This window comes from Anastrepha ludens, chromosome 4 (genome assembly GCF_028408465.1).
Source record: "Anastrepha ludens isolate Willacy chromosome 4, idAnaLude1.1, whole genome shotgun sequence".
Classification (NCBI taxonomy): Eukaryota; Metazoa; Arthropoda; class Insecta; order Diptera; family Tephritidae; genus Anastrepha; species Anastrepha ludens.
Window position 1 is genome coordinate 17842790 of NC_071500.1, and position 16817 is coordinate 17859606.

Sequence of the window (16817 nt, forward strand, 5' to 3'; positions counted from 1 at the left end):
TTTTTTTCAACAAGCTTCAAAAATTGTACTCAATTTTTTGGGAAAAAAATTCCTAACACAAAAACTCAAACAAATTTTTTTTCCCAAAAATTAAAAAAAATTGCGTAAAATTTTCGAAATTTTTATGTTTGGGAAATTTTTTTTTCCAAATTCGAGGAGAAAACTTTTTTTTAAACTTTAGAGAAAAATATGTTTTCGCAAATTTCCAAAATTGTATTATTCATAATTTTGTTTTCATTGTGTAAAATTTTGAAAATTTGAGAAAAATTACACAAAACTTAAAAAAATTGTTTTCTCTCTAATTTTTTTATAAAGAAAAACTGCAAAGGCTATAATAAAATGTAAAAAAAGAAGAAACTTCTAACTTCTAATTTTTTTCTCAAAAAAATGTTTGCCAAAGTTTTTCACAATTTTTTTTTCCAATGTTTGGGAAACATTTTTTTTTTTTCAATTTTGAGGCGAATACTTTTTTTAACTTGAGAGAAAACATTTTTTTCCCCCAAATTTCCAAAATTTTACACAATTTTTTTTTTAATTTTTGGCGGAAAAAATCCTTAAAAACCCAAAAATCCAAAAATTCAAAAAAAATTTTGTCCCAAAAATTAAAAAAAAATTGTGTAAAATTTTGGAAATTTGGGAAAAAATTGCACAAAAATTCAAAGAATTCTTGTTTTTATTTATTTATTTTTAAAGCTTACATGATAATAAAATTATAAGTAAACTTAAGCAAACGCAAAGCAAAAAAATTACTTTTTTATTTTTTTTTTTGTAAAGAAAAACTGGCAAAGGCCAGTAAAAGGCCAAATGTAAAAAAGAAGAAGCAAACTTCTAACTTCTAAATTTTTTTCTCAAACAATTTTTCCCAAAATTTTCCACAATTTTTTTTGTAATGTTTGGGAAAAATTATTTTTTTTCAATTTTGAGGAGAAAAATTTTTTTAAACTTTAGAGAAGAATTTTTTTTTTCCAAATTTCCAAAATTGTATTATACATAATTTTGTTTTGTTTTTACTTTGGGGAAAAAAACTTCTTTGCACCAAAATTAAAAAAAAAACAGTGTGTAAAATTTGGGAAATTTCTGAAAAAAATGACAAAAAATTCAAAAAAATTGTTTCCCTAAAATTAAAAAAAAAAATTTGTAAAATTTTGGAAATTTGGGAAAAAATTACACAAAAATTCAAAAAATTCTTTTTTTAATTTTTTTGTAAAGAAAGCTTGTAAAAACAGAATAAAGAAAACTTCTAACTTCTAAATTTTTGAGAAAACATTTTTTCCCAAAATTTTCCACAATTTTTTTTTTGTTTGTAAAAAAAAATGTGTATTCTTTGGGAGGAAACAGTGTTTTAATTTTAGGGAAAACAATGTTTTCCTTGCCTTGTGTGAAAAAAACCTTTTTTTGAATTTTTGAAAAAAAAACTGCTTCTGTTTTGCCTTGTGTAAAAATAACCTTTTTGAATTTTTGGAAAAAAGCATTTTTTTTATTTCGAAAAACACGCCACTCAGACTTTTTGCCCCCTCCCTCATGAAAACTTAAAAAGGTCTCGGGAAGCTCCAGATGTGTTCCTACAAAACAATTGAACATAAAACGAAAATGTAAAAAAATATTTAAAGGAAAGAGATATTTCACTTTAAAAAACTTTACCAAAATTTTCAGCATCGAATAAATCTGAAAATTATCAAATTTACTTCGAAATATTTTTAAGTTAATTTCTTAATAAATTTACGGCATAGTCCAAAATACGTGGATCACTCGACATGGAATCACTCTGATGTCAAAACCCAAGATCCGCACGGTGGACTTTTGACCTCTCTGTTTCGTGGGACAATGCGTCCTGGGATTTACCTTTGCAACAGGGCCATTGTGTCGTGCGCTGTGTGGCTGATAAGTATCACCGTCCTGTTGAAGGCACAATCCAAAGCTGATGTCTTCTAATTCGGGCTACACAAAATTTGTTATCATGTCACGAAAACGTTCAGCGTTCACTATTCACAGTTCACCATAACAGCGTTACTGCCATCATTTTCGAAGAAGTATGGCCCGCTTACTCCGCCAGCCCCTAAAACCACACCAAACAGTGACTCACAGTGGGTTCATAGTTTTTTCTTGTATATCATATAGAGATTCAGTACCTCATATATGGCAGTTTTGCTTACTTGCTAATGCATTTGTTTGGTGAAACCGAGACACATCGCTCATGATGAGTGCCTTTCTTGCAAAACGACCTTTCTCATAAAGCGCTTGGAACGCTTCGTCAGCGGAAACGGTTTTGAGCTATACTCGTATATCCCAGTTGTTGAACGTAAGACCAAGAGAGTTCATTTCAGCTTCTGTTGAGCGTTCCAACGCAGGGCCTGCCTAGCAACTTTGTCATCACTTTTTCTAAGCGTATGTCCCCACCACTGTCACTTCCTTTTTCGAATTTCAGTCACCACGCGTCAAGCTGGCTACCTTTTTTTAGCAGGTCCAAGTTGGATATTGCGGCCGCCGTAGCCGGGGTTGGTGCGTGATTACCATTCGGAATTCACAGAGAGAACGTTGGTTCGAATCTCAGAGAATCATCAAAATTAAGAAAAACATTTTCCTAATATAAATAGCGGTCGCCTCTCGGCAGGCAATTTCAAACCTCCGAGTGTATTTCTGCCATGAAAAAGTTTCTGCCGTTCGGAGTCGGCTTGAAACTGTGGAACAACATCAACACGCACACCACAAATAGGAGGAGGAGCTCGGCCAAACACCCAAAAAGGGTGTACGCGCCAATTATATAGTATATATATATATATATATATAAGCTGGATATTGCACGGGGCCAAAAAATGCGCAAAATACGATACAGGCAGCGGTTGACAAACGTTAATTTAACATATACAAATAATTTTTCTCTAAGACCTACATCACGCATGTATCACCCTGTATATATACATAGTTTTAGCTGTGGACGTATGTATGTACATTCGACAATATTCCTTGCCTTTCTGGCACAAATTTACATAGATCCATACTTAGTGGCATTTCCGTACCCAGGCTGCATACAAAGTCTTTGCATTATTTTGTTCATTTGTTGCGTGTGGCAAGCAAAAGTGCTGACATGTTAATTTGTATGCGGTAATTGCATTTTTAAATATTTAAATTTAATTCACATTTAAAATTGTCAACACATCATACGCAACTCCTCTTGGACTCGACCGAATAACCTCTCTGCTTGTTGTTGCATGCAGTATTTCCACGAAACATGTGTTGCATTTTATGTCATAACATGGCACAGGAAATGTGGTAGATGCCAGCTTATTAATCGGTGCTTATTTTATTTTCCATTCGAAGGAGAAAATGCAAAATATATTGCGCAAGGATGTCAGTTAGAACGGCGTTGAAGAAATATTATTGCTTTAGCGAATTTATAGGTTAAAGTCATTTATTTCGCAAGCATAAATTCTTTTTCAAGGCAGCAAAAATTGGCTTTACCATTTTTCTACAATAATTTTAGCAAGATAAGAATTTCAAATGTAAAAGGAGGGGACCTTCCTAGGGAACTAGGTATGACTTTTATAATAAAATTTTCACAAAAAAAAGCAAATATACTTTGACTTTATCTTATGATATTTCTACTATGATAAGACTATGGCACTGTCGTGATTGTTAATGCTTTGAGGACAAACTACAACACAAAGTAACAAGCCATTTTTAAAGGCTGTGTCTAAATACTGGCTCTAAAATTGATTGTGATGTAGGAGCAGGTATATAAGTATATTCTCATAGACTTAGAGTTCAAAAATATGTACGTCTTCCTAATGCCTTGAGTGTCTTCCACGCGAAGTACAGGCACTGTGGCAATCTGTTGTACCTGAACAGTTTTGGCCTGAGCGCTTTGCAGTCCTTGCAGTTAGTAGTCAGAGACCAAAGACCCCCATTGGCCTCCGCGCTCAAGTCAATCGCAGTGTTTAGTTCGTTTAGAGGAATGCTTACGTTCTCTACCACTCGCAGAAGATCAAGCTCAGAGCCTTTCCTTGCACACTCATCCGTTCCATTATTTTGCGCCACTCCGTGGCGGTCGGGACCCAACAAAATGTGATGTTATGTTGTTCGTTAAGAGAGAGCGGCTTTCTGCATTATTTACTAAAATTATACAATAGAAAAAAAATTATAAGGAAAAAAGATTATAAAAAATCCGTGGAGGTTTTAGCAACTTCAAAGTTTATTATACTAAAATTTAATGAGCTATAAAACTACTTACCAAAAATCGTTCTGGAAATTCTAATTGAAACCGTGAAATTGAAATGAAAAGTTTGTGGATTTTTTTCCATATTTTTACAAAGTTATAAACCTGGATTTGTACGATTTCTTCGTCAATAATCAATACAGAATAAATAAATATTCTAAAAAGGAAGAAAAATAGAAATTGTTGATGTGCCATACTTTGACGCGAGTCGGCGACCTGCACTTACGTGATTGATTCCAACAGAAAGAAAACTTCAAAAAAATTCTTTTTTGGTGCATTTTGTGCTTTTAAATTCATATGTGCTCACAATTTAATTATTTTCTCTCAAATTCTCTGCACACCGTACATTCAACTTCACAGAGGGTCCAAGCCATAAGCTGCAGTATTATCAGCTTCCATATTTAATACGCCATCCAAGTTAAATTATCACCACCTGCTGTGTTTCAGCTAAAAATATGCAATTAACCATATTGTCTCAGCGTCTAACACGTCAATGTCACTACCCGTGACGGTAACTCAGTCAGTGTCTGCACCGCTGCCAGTGCGGCTGCCAAAGCCAGTGCATAAGTTAGTGCCAATGTGAATGCAGTTGTATGTAAATGTGCGTGCCGGCTACCTGAGTAGCCTCATAGTTTGTATGTATGTGCTAGCTATCATAGCCAAGTTGTAATACTGCTACTGTAGCTCCAATAGTGATGCATATACAATAGACTCTGTGAGCGCTCGTATACGCCGGGGCGGTCATGCTGTCGCAGATGCTCGTATGTATGTAGTAGTACATTAGTAAGTACTATGCAAATGTTGCGCGTGTGAATATTGTTGGCTGTGGTTGCTGCAGCCGTGGGCTGGCGTTTAGTATCTTGTTTAAGTGTCATTGTCCCAGGTATAGTAGGTCGTCTCATAGTTGTGGGCTGTCACTGCTGTGGCAGGCATTATCGGTGGCCACTACCACACATACAAGCGCATTTGCTCAACCTTATTCTTCTTCTGTCTGCTCGGTGTAGCGTTGCCATAATTTATGTTGTATAAGCTCAATGCTGAGTGCCAGTAAACTAACTGCACAGCCAAAGATAAGAACCAAAAGTGCTGATGCAAAGGTTTGTATGTCGACCTGTGCGAGTGTGTGAAAGAAAGCGAGGTATGATTATCATGAGAAAAAAGTACAAAATTTTACATATACATGCATACAAGTATACCAGTCTAGTGCAATATTTTAATCGGAAAAGGCACGATTTTATGTATATTTGAATATGCTTATAATAAGGGTGCGCCTTCTTGCAATTTAAAATTTCAGCTAATCGCCTAACATATGCCACAAGTAAACTGCGCTCCAGAGAACTTGTATAAAGAGTCTTCCATCTGGTACATGGGAACTATGCAAATTTGAGTGAAATGTACAGGGTGGGCCAAATAAGACCTACTAATGACTAAAGACTACTGCCTAACAGTATGCGCAGCTGCTCCATCTTGTTGAAACCACAAATTAGGATACTGTTCCGCCATTGGCCGCAAACAGTTTTCAATCAATGTTCTGTAAGAAGCTCCTGAAATCGATTCTGGCGTTTCATCCTCATTTTCGAAGAAATATGGACCGATAACTCTAGTGGCCATAACACCGTACCAAACAGTACATTTAGATGGGTGCAACTGATGTTGGTGTGTTGCCTTGGATTTTCAGCTGGCTAGACAGGGAACTTTGGGGACGGTTTCGTCGCGAAATGAGAGAATTGGGGTTCCCCTGAGAACCTGTGGCCTGCTCCAGGAAAGATGGGCCTCGACTCAACTCAACGAGCGCTGGGCTAGTGCGCAAACGTGCATGATCGCGAGGTCCTTCTGGCCACGGGTAGATCGGGGACGCTCAAGGGAACTCCTAAGGCTAAGAAAGCCCCAGCTCTCGAATTTGGTGGGCATCCTTACCGGACAATGTCCGTTAGGTGTTCATGCCGTGAGACTTGGGATTGCCTCAAGTCCGTTCTGCAGAAACTGTCTGGAGGTCGAGGTGGAATCATCTCAACACCGTCTTCTCAGCTGCCCTGCTCCCGTCTGGCAAATACTTAGACATCTGGGTTCTCACTTTTTCGCTACGCCTGCGGATATAGCCGGTGTAAATATAATATCATAAATTTGGTGAAGTTCATCAGTAGCTTGTTGAGACTAACTACGAACGCAAATCAGCCACCGTCGGCGTCGACGTAAAATGTATGGTCATCATCGTCTCAAATCCCAAGGCTCCTTCTTCCTTCCCTTCTCCTTTCTCCTCTCCCATGTATGGCACCACAACGAATTTTTAATATTTGTCCAAGTGAGCCCGTAGCTAGGGCAGCCATTTAACCTAACCTAACCTAACATTAGTAGGTCTTATTTGGCCCATCCTGTTTAACAATTTTGACTCCTCCCGGTTAAAATTTTATTTAATATAATCCAATTTATTGGAATAAAGACCGTAAATGATAATGAGAAGATGGTCAACATTTCCTGTGACGCACATTTGGACTTTTTTCTCTACATTTTTCATAAGATTTTGCAGCATTTTTTGTGTTAAAACTTCAATTTTGAGGTTAATTTTTTTCATTCCTTTATTATTCCTCTTGGGAACATTGGGCTCCAACAAAACATTTGAATCTTATTCTCTTAACGGCTGTTCTCTTTACGACATCCCACGTTTGGTTAACTGCTTCTAATTCACGCCTCCAAGTATTTCGTGGTCGACTCGGTCGTCTGTGTCCTTTTCTGGTCCAGTCTGCAGAGCTCAAGAAGGGAGCTGCAATGATGGTGAGCTGAAGGCTACCGGACGGGTAGAAGGTTACTGGCAGCGAATGCCCATCTTGCGAAGAAGCATCGTCAAGGCGAGTTGTGTGCCGGCTTCAAATAAACACCCCTCAAGGGTTTCAGCGGAAAAAAACACTATTTTTGGGAAGTTTTTTCTTAAATATGGATTGAGCATTTATTAAAACCTTTTGTACATTATTAAGCATACTTTTAACTAACTATATATAATTATTATATTCTGTAATTTTTTCATGCGGAAATACCTAAAAATAAGCCGGTGACAGACCATGTCCGGGAACGTCTTGAAAAATCAAACATTTTGCAGTGATCACTGTATCTCGGTGGGAAATTATCTGAAACCAAAACCAATTCAAATTTAGTCAAAGTATCATTAAATCTTCCCCCTTAAATCTAAACGTTGTCGGCTTATAAATATTTTTCTTCGTTTAAAAATTTTTGGTCCAAAGTGAAAACTCCTATTTTCAATTTCCAAAAAATGTCCGCCATTTTGTGGGCTGGAAACCCCCTTCATGTAAAAAAAAATATAAACTAAGCGTTGGGGGAGGCATTTTATATGAAGAAAATGTGTGCCAAGTTTGGAATGAATCGGTCAAGTAGCTTTTAAATGGCAGTGATCACCGACTTTCAAAAAGTAGTTTTGAGAAAAACGCGTTTAAAAGTTTGAGAGACTTCTCGAACGCTCGCACCTGTCAGAGCTAAGACGCGAGACTATTTGGACAATAACTTCAATAGTTTTGCTCAGATCGGCTTAAAATTTTGGGAATATATTCTTGAAATGTTAAGCAATAAAATAAGACAAAACAACAATCGATTTTCTGAAAGGGCAAACCCTTACCCTACCTCACCCCCCGCCCCCCTCCCTCCTAAAAGGTGGTTTTAAAATTAATAAAAAAGATGCTTTAAGTTTTTATTAATCAATAATATATTTTCCTTCATTATTTACAATGTCTTCCCAACGTTTGGGCAAATTTTTAATTCCCTGCTCAAAAAATTGTTTGTCCTTGGAGCCAAAATACGCTTCGATATCCCTTTTTATAGCTTCTTTTGGGGAGTAGTTCTTGTTACTCACATGGGATTGAAGTCCACGGAAAAGGTGATAATCACAAGATGCAATATCCGGAGGGTATGGTGGATGCGGCATTGGCTCCCTTCCCACCTCGTTCAGCTTGCCTAATGTTTGCCTTGCGGTATGAGGTCTTGCGTTGTCGTGGTGAAACAAAACTTTGCGTCTATTCACTAAAGATGGCCGATTTTTGTTATGTGCCCCATTCAGATTTGATAGCTGATGGGAATAACAATCAGCAGTTATCGTCTGGTTTGGTTCCAGAAGTTCATAATAAACAATACCGGCCATATCCCACCAAATAGACAGGAGAATCTTCTTGGGGGGGGGGGAAGGTCATATCTAGGGGTCCCTTCTGGTGTTTCATCTTTATCTAGCCATTAGCGTTTGCGAACAGGATTATTGTAGATTACCAATTTTTCATCACCTGTAACGATACGGTTCAAAAAACTTTCATTTTCAAGCCGTTGCCGCAGCTGAGAACACACATTCACTCTCTGCTGAAGGTTGGTGACGGAAAGTCTATGCGGAACCCACTTTCCCAGCTTTGAAACCTTTCCCAACTGAACCTGGTGCCTGTGAACTTTTCCATGCGGTAGATTTAACCTTTGAGTTATCATATCGACTGTCGAATTTGGCTCAGCTTCCACGAGTTCGAGCAAGGCGTCGGAGTTAAAGACTTCAGGACGACCAGCGCGCGGGGCTTCCTCCACGTCGCCGTTACCACTTCGGAATTTTGAAAACCACTTTTGCGCAGTCCTTACACTCACGGTATCCTCTCCGTGAACAGTGTTTATTTATGCAGCAGCAGTTGTTGCATTTTCCCCACTTTTATAAAAAAAAATACAAAATATGCCTCTTATACGCGTTCGAAGGTTCCATTTTATTTTTTAGCGTGCTTCTATCCGCGATTAAAATCACTTGTTGAATGCACAATATGCAAAGAAAATATAGTTCCGTTATATTCCGCGAATAATTTTTTGTATGCAAAAATCGTACAAAAGTGAAACTATGGGTAAAATACGCACGAATTTATGGACTGACCTGATATATCAAACTTTCCTATTGAAACGTTAAATGGTGTCTGAGAACACTAGAAGTGCCCAAGGCTGGAAATATAAATGGCAACCCTCGTATAAAGAAATTGATTAATATTAACTAAGCTCCGTCTTATATAAAATATCATCAAAATAGCTTCAACTTTTTGAATTTTTCATTCGTCTTTTAATTTGTTTCAGCCCAACCCACACTCACCCGCAAATCATCTGTATGTATTTGTTTAACACAGCGCGGTTTCGGAGAATGCCACACTTTTCGCTGATAATCCATTAGACCGGTTTCCGTGACACGCCGTAAACTGAAAGGGACCGTAAAACAAAATTACAATACATTCTAATACATTTTCCTTTCAATTTTAGTAGAAAACCAAAGGATAATAGAACGAGTATTATGCAAAAATAAACTTATAAAGAATGAGTTAGAAAAACACGAAATACAAAATCAGATGTTACTTGTGCGAAAAGTCTTTTATTTTTTTATTTTTAAAATTTTTATTGCTTTCCACGTAGACCACCATTACATACCATAAAATCCTGCCGATTTCAACCACATACGCTCAACTAAATTCCAAACGTCATGTTGCACATCTGCTCATACGCCTACATGCTTCTCGGACTGGGGGTGGGCGTGTGAGTTCACATGTGCCACAATCAAACTTGAATTAATTCTCATTCAGATTCATATTTCATTGGGGAATTTACAGGCAGGTATGCTATTACTTACCAACTCATGCTAATTTCATATCTGCCACATGCCATATGTGGCACCAACGCTGCTGTTCAATAGCGGCAAGAACTAACAGATAAATATACTCGTATGTGTGCACTTAAGTAGGAGATGCAATGTACGAGGGGTGATCAGTAAGTACATTTATTTTAAAAGTTTATCAAATGATTGTTTGGTTCTGTTTTTTTTTTTTTCTTTTTTTGATTACATTCACAAATAAACCAGGTACTACCTAATATATAAATGCATGAAGTTACCCAGACGAATGGTCATAGAAAGCTCAGAACATGCCCTTTGCGAATGTCCTGCATCAGGCAGACACAGACTTCACCATCTTGGTGGTACGGTAGTATCTCGACTCAACCTTTGGAGCAACACATTATTATCCGAAATTATCTTAAAAAGTTTGGTGTGATGAGGAATCAGCGGTATAAAGTGTACAAACATGTTGATTACTTTTCCAAGCGCGGCTTGAAACGAGTCCAACTTTTTAAGCGGGGCCCTTCTTTGCGACTACGCCAAGCACACACATTTCGTCCGAAAAAGGGAATAGATGTGAGTATCCACGCCGTCGAACGTCGACTGAAGCAGGCTAGCATATCCTACCGTCCCACATCGTCAAAACCACTACTCTCAGAAAAAGCACATTGAGAAACAACAGAACACGAAAATGGTGTCACAGTATTGGACTGGCCTTCCCAGTCCCCATACGCCAACCCCATTGAAAATGTGTGAGGAACTATGAAAACGCACCTTGCCGGAAAGCCAGTCGACGATTTAAAGCAACTCGTACATCAAGTTCGCAAAATCTGGTCCTCTTTGTCGACGAAAAGCTGGTTCTAAGCTTGATGATGCCAGGCAATACTCGACAACGATAAGACTATACAGCTTATTGAGTAATTGCGACTCGTAGTTTTGTACATGGTTGGTTGGTTGGTTTAAGTAGTGTTTCTTCCAGAATCCAACTAGCGCGTCCGCACCATTTTGTCGCCACATCCTATATCCAGTCTGTGTGGCTCAGGAACCTTATCAGGTTATTGACAACTAAGCCAGACAGCTGTTCCAGACTCTCGCACAGCGGTTTACCCAGGGTTAACATTCTGTCCTTCTATAAGGCAGGGCATTCGCAGAGGAAATGGAAGATTGTTTCCTTTTCCTCTGGTTGTTTACAACTGTGACAGTACCTGTTGTGCGGGATGCTCATTTTGGCTGCTTGTTCTCCCATAGACCAAAAGCCAGTTATGACTGCCGTTAGTCTCCAGACATCCCGTCGTTTCATGTTTATCAATGTTGACGATGGCTTAAGGTTGTAGGTGGGCCATAACGTTCTGCTAATTGTGCATTTCGTCTGGGCTTTACACCTACAATCCGCGATTCGGAGGTGTTTTAGGGAAATTTCACTCTTGACTGCACCTAGTAGTGTGAATGCCGATTATGCAGGAGCCTCCTGTGACCCAAGACCCAGATTAAGGTAACTTTAAGGTTTACACTCAAGGTGGTGAGGCTATTCCTACTTTGTTACACCATTTTAGAGGTTGTTGTAGCTGAGCCCAGCGCCTGGATTGCAGCTTGGCTATCCGACAGAATAGCGATATTGCCCTTAAAAGCGGGATCTGCGATTAGTAGCCTACAAGCTTCCCCAATTGCCACCTGAAAGACACTGCAAGCATTAGGGAGACGCGCAGATCTTTCAATTTTAAGTCTGTCAGAATATATACCAGCTCCAAAGCCACAATCCATTTTACTGCCATCTGTATAGACTATGGTGTCGAACTTGTTTAGTGAGAATCCCTTATTCCACTCTTTCTGAGATGGAAAGAGAGTCACAAAATTACTACTGAATGTTACCGTCCTGACGATGTGGTCAGTTCTCTTCGAGGTATACTGGGTTTGTCGCAATATTAGACTGGCATGGCCATGAGCTTTTCCCTTTCAGCGAACCGCTTCATTTAACCTAAATGCACTCATTGTTGCCATCTTCTTCATCTGACGTGTGTCAGAGCATTCAGGCCTCCCCAGGATTATTTTTACATACTTTCAAAATTTTTTAAATATATATCTTTTATACTTCATGAATAATCGCGGTTTTTTTTCTGACACGGACTGTATTAATTTTTTAGGACTAACAATTTATTGTAGGTTTTTGCTATTTAAACATTTTTAATGATAAGTGTTTTAAAATATCAAGAAATGAGCACATATTTCCAGAAACTTAAGTTAATTATTAAGAAAAGTAAAATCTATGTAACGAAAAAAGTGTAAGACAAATTTTATTCTATTTATTTGTAATTCTGAGCTTAGTAATTTTGGATCTTCCTTTGACTATAACTTTTTGAAGTCAGCGGCATCGACTTGATTAATTTTTGTATAATAGTTTGATAAATTTACCGCTGTCAAACTGTCTTACATTCTCGAAAACCTATTAAGAAAGTATTGCCTATTCATTTTCAATTGGGTTAAGGTCAGGGAGCAGATTCTTAAATTGATATTTTGTGCGCCGCCAAAAACGCTTTCGTTGCTTTGGAAACATGAACGGCTGTCGTGCTGGAAAATCCACCTCTCATCGAAACTATCATCAAAAAAGTGATGAGTACTACGTCTAGCAGTTCTACCTATATACTTGACATTATTCAGTTTTGGCGATCTGAAACATGCAGGTGTGTTGCTTTTGGCACTAATAACTGCTCAAACCATGACAGAACCATCTCCGAAATTACAAATCATTTTCTCCCCCTTTTTCTACCGTTTATCATGTCAATACATTCAGAAACCATCTGATTCGAAAGCGAAAAAAGAAAGAAAGAGACAAGAATTACTCTTTCCCATTAATCTTCCCAAAATGTGTACCTTTCTGCAATTGTCAATCTGGCCTGTTTACGTCGTGTGGTTAACTAAGGTTTAGGTACTCATTTTACACATTCTAGACTAGAATCCGCTTGCAAAACTTGTTGCGGCCGACTGGTTTTAACTTCTAAATGACACTCTTCATTTCAGCAGGGCTATTTGATTTATTCATAAGTAAAATTTTATTTCCCGAACATATCTAACGCTAAACTTTGGTTTCCTTCCACTTCGCTTTGTACATCCGTTCTTTTCTTTCAATGGAAAGATTGGCTGCTGGGCTAGCAACTCAGGTGAAGCTAAATACTATGAGCCAACAATATTTCAAAAACAAATAAATAAATAATTGGCGCGTACACTTCTGTTAGGTGTTTGGCCGAGCTACTTCTCCTTCTTCTTTTGGTGAACGTCTTGATGTTGTTCCAAACAGTGGAGGAACCTACAGTTTTAAGCCGACTCCGAACGGCAGATACCTTTTATGAGCAGCTTTTTCATTGCAGAAATACATTCGGAACCTTGCCATTATCTGCGTCTATTAGAGCAAACGTTTTCTTCATTTTGGTGTTTCACGGAGATTCGAACCTACGCAGTCTCGATTGGTAGTTGCGCGCCAACCCATTCGGCTATTGCGTTCGCCAACTGTTATAACAGATAAACTAAAATTTAGAATTCGAAAATCGGTATAACAGAAAAAAAAGAGCGATGCTTCCATTATAATCAAATATTATAAGCTTGGAAGCAAGTCAAAACAGCGAAACCAGATTTATAGATCTTCGCCAGTTCGTAATACGTTTATTGGTGCTCACACTCACCAACGTAAACGTACGCCCGTATCAGCTGGCACGATGAAACAACGATCTACAATACTACGGAACGGAACGGTGGTGAGAATTCATTTGCATGAGGCTCTCATTAGTTTCATCGTATCAGCTGATACAGGCGTACGTTTACGTTGGTGAGTGTGAGCACCATAAGACTCCCTTTTGATCCCAACAACAGTTCGGCTGGGAGTGTTCGCCTTCAGAGCCATTACGGCGGGTTAGTCGAATGCCAAATTTGACACTTTTATAGCATCGAAATTGAAATCCGCTTGTTCCACCTTGATCAAATTGTTCCCGGAATATATTCAGAAAATCCAAAATACGATTTATTCCTCAAAAGTGATATTATCGCCTTCAGAGCACTTCCCATCAACTCCAACACACTTATGCGTTTGATCCGATTCTTGATTTTATTTGTAGTAATTTAAATCGACGACAGGCGACGATATTAGTCAGTCTAGATTTGGAAAAAGCATTCGATACTGCTTGGGTGGAAGGAATCTTATTTAAAATGTACAGGAAGTTCAACTTCAAAAAATTTCTTTGCATAATGTTGTATAGTTATTTAAAAGAGCGATCATTTTATGTTAGTGAAGGTATATTTAATTCTTTGACAAGAGACGTTAGCTCAGGTGTGCCACAAGGTTCTTTGTTGGGGCCAATTCTCTATAACATCTTTTTAGCTGATTTCCCTGACCCACTATTAAGTTCCGAAATTAATAATTGTGATATTAAAGTGCTCATATACGCAGATGATATAATTATATTGGGACCTCATTAACGCATAACCAAAGCTAATGAAGCCGTTAACTCATACCTAAATGAATTAAATACATACTTTCACAAATGGAAGCTAAAACTAAACTTCAATAAAGGCGAAACAACTACTCTTAAAGGAATACGTAAAAACTTATATCCAAATGCTCGTAAATATGAGCCTCAAATTAAAATAAATGGATTCAACATAAAATACAAAGAACAAATCAAATACTTGGGCAAAATTTGAGGTGGCAAATTCAACTTTGTAAGACATATAGATTTCATTTTGACAAAAGCAAAAAAAATGTTCTTTAGCTATTGTAATTTAGTAAGAAGACCTGGACTATCGGACTGCATTAAAATAAATATTTACAAACAAATAATTAGACCAATCATATCTTATGCTCATCCGATATGGTTCAACATTTCTTCGAGCCAAATGGAGAGACTCAGACGATTTGAACGATATGTTTTAAGAATTTGTTGCGGTCTTAATCGCCAACCTTACAGAAGTGGTACTTTTCGGAAAAGAGTTTCTAATAAAAGTTTGTATGAAAAATGTAAATATCTTAATGAAATCGTCAGTAAGATTTGTTGATAAACTGACATTCATAGAAAATGAACTGATAAACAAATATCTGTCAAAGGCAAGGGAAATATCATTACCTCTAACAGAAAAATATTTATCACCAATATATTTAAAAATACTAAAAAATAATAATATGTTACATAAAAATAGTAAAGCAATATATTATCATAGGCGATACAATACTTTCAACTTCAACGATGAAAATTTAGTTTATAACATTGATCAATTTATAGCCAAATAAATTATAGAAGTTTAATATACGTTATTTCCTTTTTAAGCCCTTTTTGGGAGAAAATAAATAAGTTTTAAAATTATGCCAAAGACATTCCAAATAATAATGATAACCTATTGTATAATCAAAAGAAAAATAAGTTTTAAACTCCTAGATAAATACAAATGTATGTTAGGATAATGCGAAATAATCTAATTTTATCATAACTTTGTAAACTCCTATGTTAAAATGATTTTGGGCAATAAATGAAATGAAATGAAATCCGATTCTCGAAACACTTCAGGAGCTTTATTTGCGGTATAGACAACACGCCGCCTTCGATTTTCCCCTTACTTTCTTTTGGCTGTAAAACCCCGTTCCCCATAATGGTTTTCCGACTCGATCAAACAGAAAAAAATGGCAGGATCAATTCGATGGCTGTTGGATAGCAATCTCTATTTTTCTTGGTCGAAAATGCACGGATGTCGATGGCACTGTGCGACGGTGGGTTATCATAGTTCAAAATCCGCGCGATGCTTAGCCACATATCTTTTCTTTTTAAGCAAATTGCTTTATATAAACGTCTAATAACGCCCAAATAATAGTTTTTATTAACAATCTGACATTCAGCAAAAAATGGTGGTGCATAATGCCATTGTAATCCATAAAAATTGCAAGCATTGCTTTCTTTTTTCACTGAAAACGGCATGGTTTGTTTTTGGTCTTGATTCATTTGGAGCCCTCAACTATCTCGCCTGATGTCTGGAATGCTTGACTTACTCATAAACCCACTTCTCACCTTCAGTAATGCGTTTGATGAATGTTTGGTCGGTCTGAGCCTTGAAATTCATGTATTTAGCGATATCAACGCGGTCCCTCATCTCATTTGCATAAAATCAGGTTCTTTGGGACCCACTTTGCAGCAACACAAATCAGTAACTGCAATGCCTTGAATGGATCCATAAGCAATGTTTAAGTCTTCTGCCAGCTCTTTGATGGTTAATTTGCGGCTAGTGATCAACTTGTCTCTCACTTTATTGATGTTTTCATCTGGTTTTGATGTCGACGTACTGCCACTATGTTCGTCATCCTTGAGAAACTGACGATCTCTTCTTAAGCGTTTTACCCCCATGTTTGGGTTCAAAAAATTGTTTTTTTAATTATTTAGTTCTGTAATCCTTTCCGAATAATCTCCAACAGGAATTTTCGAGAAATCTTGAAATCTCCATAATTTACGGAGAATAAAAGCCGAGCGCCAATTGACCTAACGTTGCAGCTTAAACCTGCAAACTTACGTTTTTTTAAATCTCTGCCACGATAAATCAAAATATAATTTACAGATTTGGGCGTGTAAGGTCTCATTGTGTTCGTAATTAATGTCCCTATAATATGAACTATAATTATTACAATCGAATAATATTTTCGATTTTTTATGGCCCACCAAAGTAAAAAAAAATTGTAAAATCGTGATTTTCATGTTTAAGAGGCTGCCATTTCATTGCATGTAATTATTTTTCAAAGATTCTGGTTCATATGATGACGACAACCTTCCTGAATAAAATGTTTTTTTATATTTTTGTTTCAGATGAATAGAACGGCCGTTATCATGGCTGAGGCGCGGCGACAACCCTTTTTTTGTGGAGTCATATCTCAGCCATTTTTAAATATTTTAATTTTAATTTTGTTTTTTTATACCATTATAAAATAAATATCAGACAATCTAATGTAAAAAGAAAAAATAGTTG

At 37.1% G+C, this 16817-nt stretch overlaps 1 protein-coding gene across 1 annotated transcript in view; it reads right to left on the reverse strand.

Moving 5' to 3' along the window:
• Positions 1-5189: 5189 nt before the first annotated feature.
• LOC128861075 (uncharacterized) overlaps positions 5190-16817 on the reverse strand; it is an 85633-nt gene continuing 74005 nt past the window's right edge. Inside the window, exons 12-13 of the mRNA XM_054098962.1 lie at positions 9321-9423; positions 5190-5324 (exon numbers count right to left, since the gene is read on the reverse strand). Coding sequence (XP_053954937.1) covers positions 5190-5324; positions 9321-9423 — 238 coding nt within the window. The remainder of the gene's footprint in view (positions 5325-9320; positions 9424-16817) is intronic.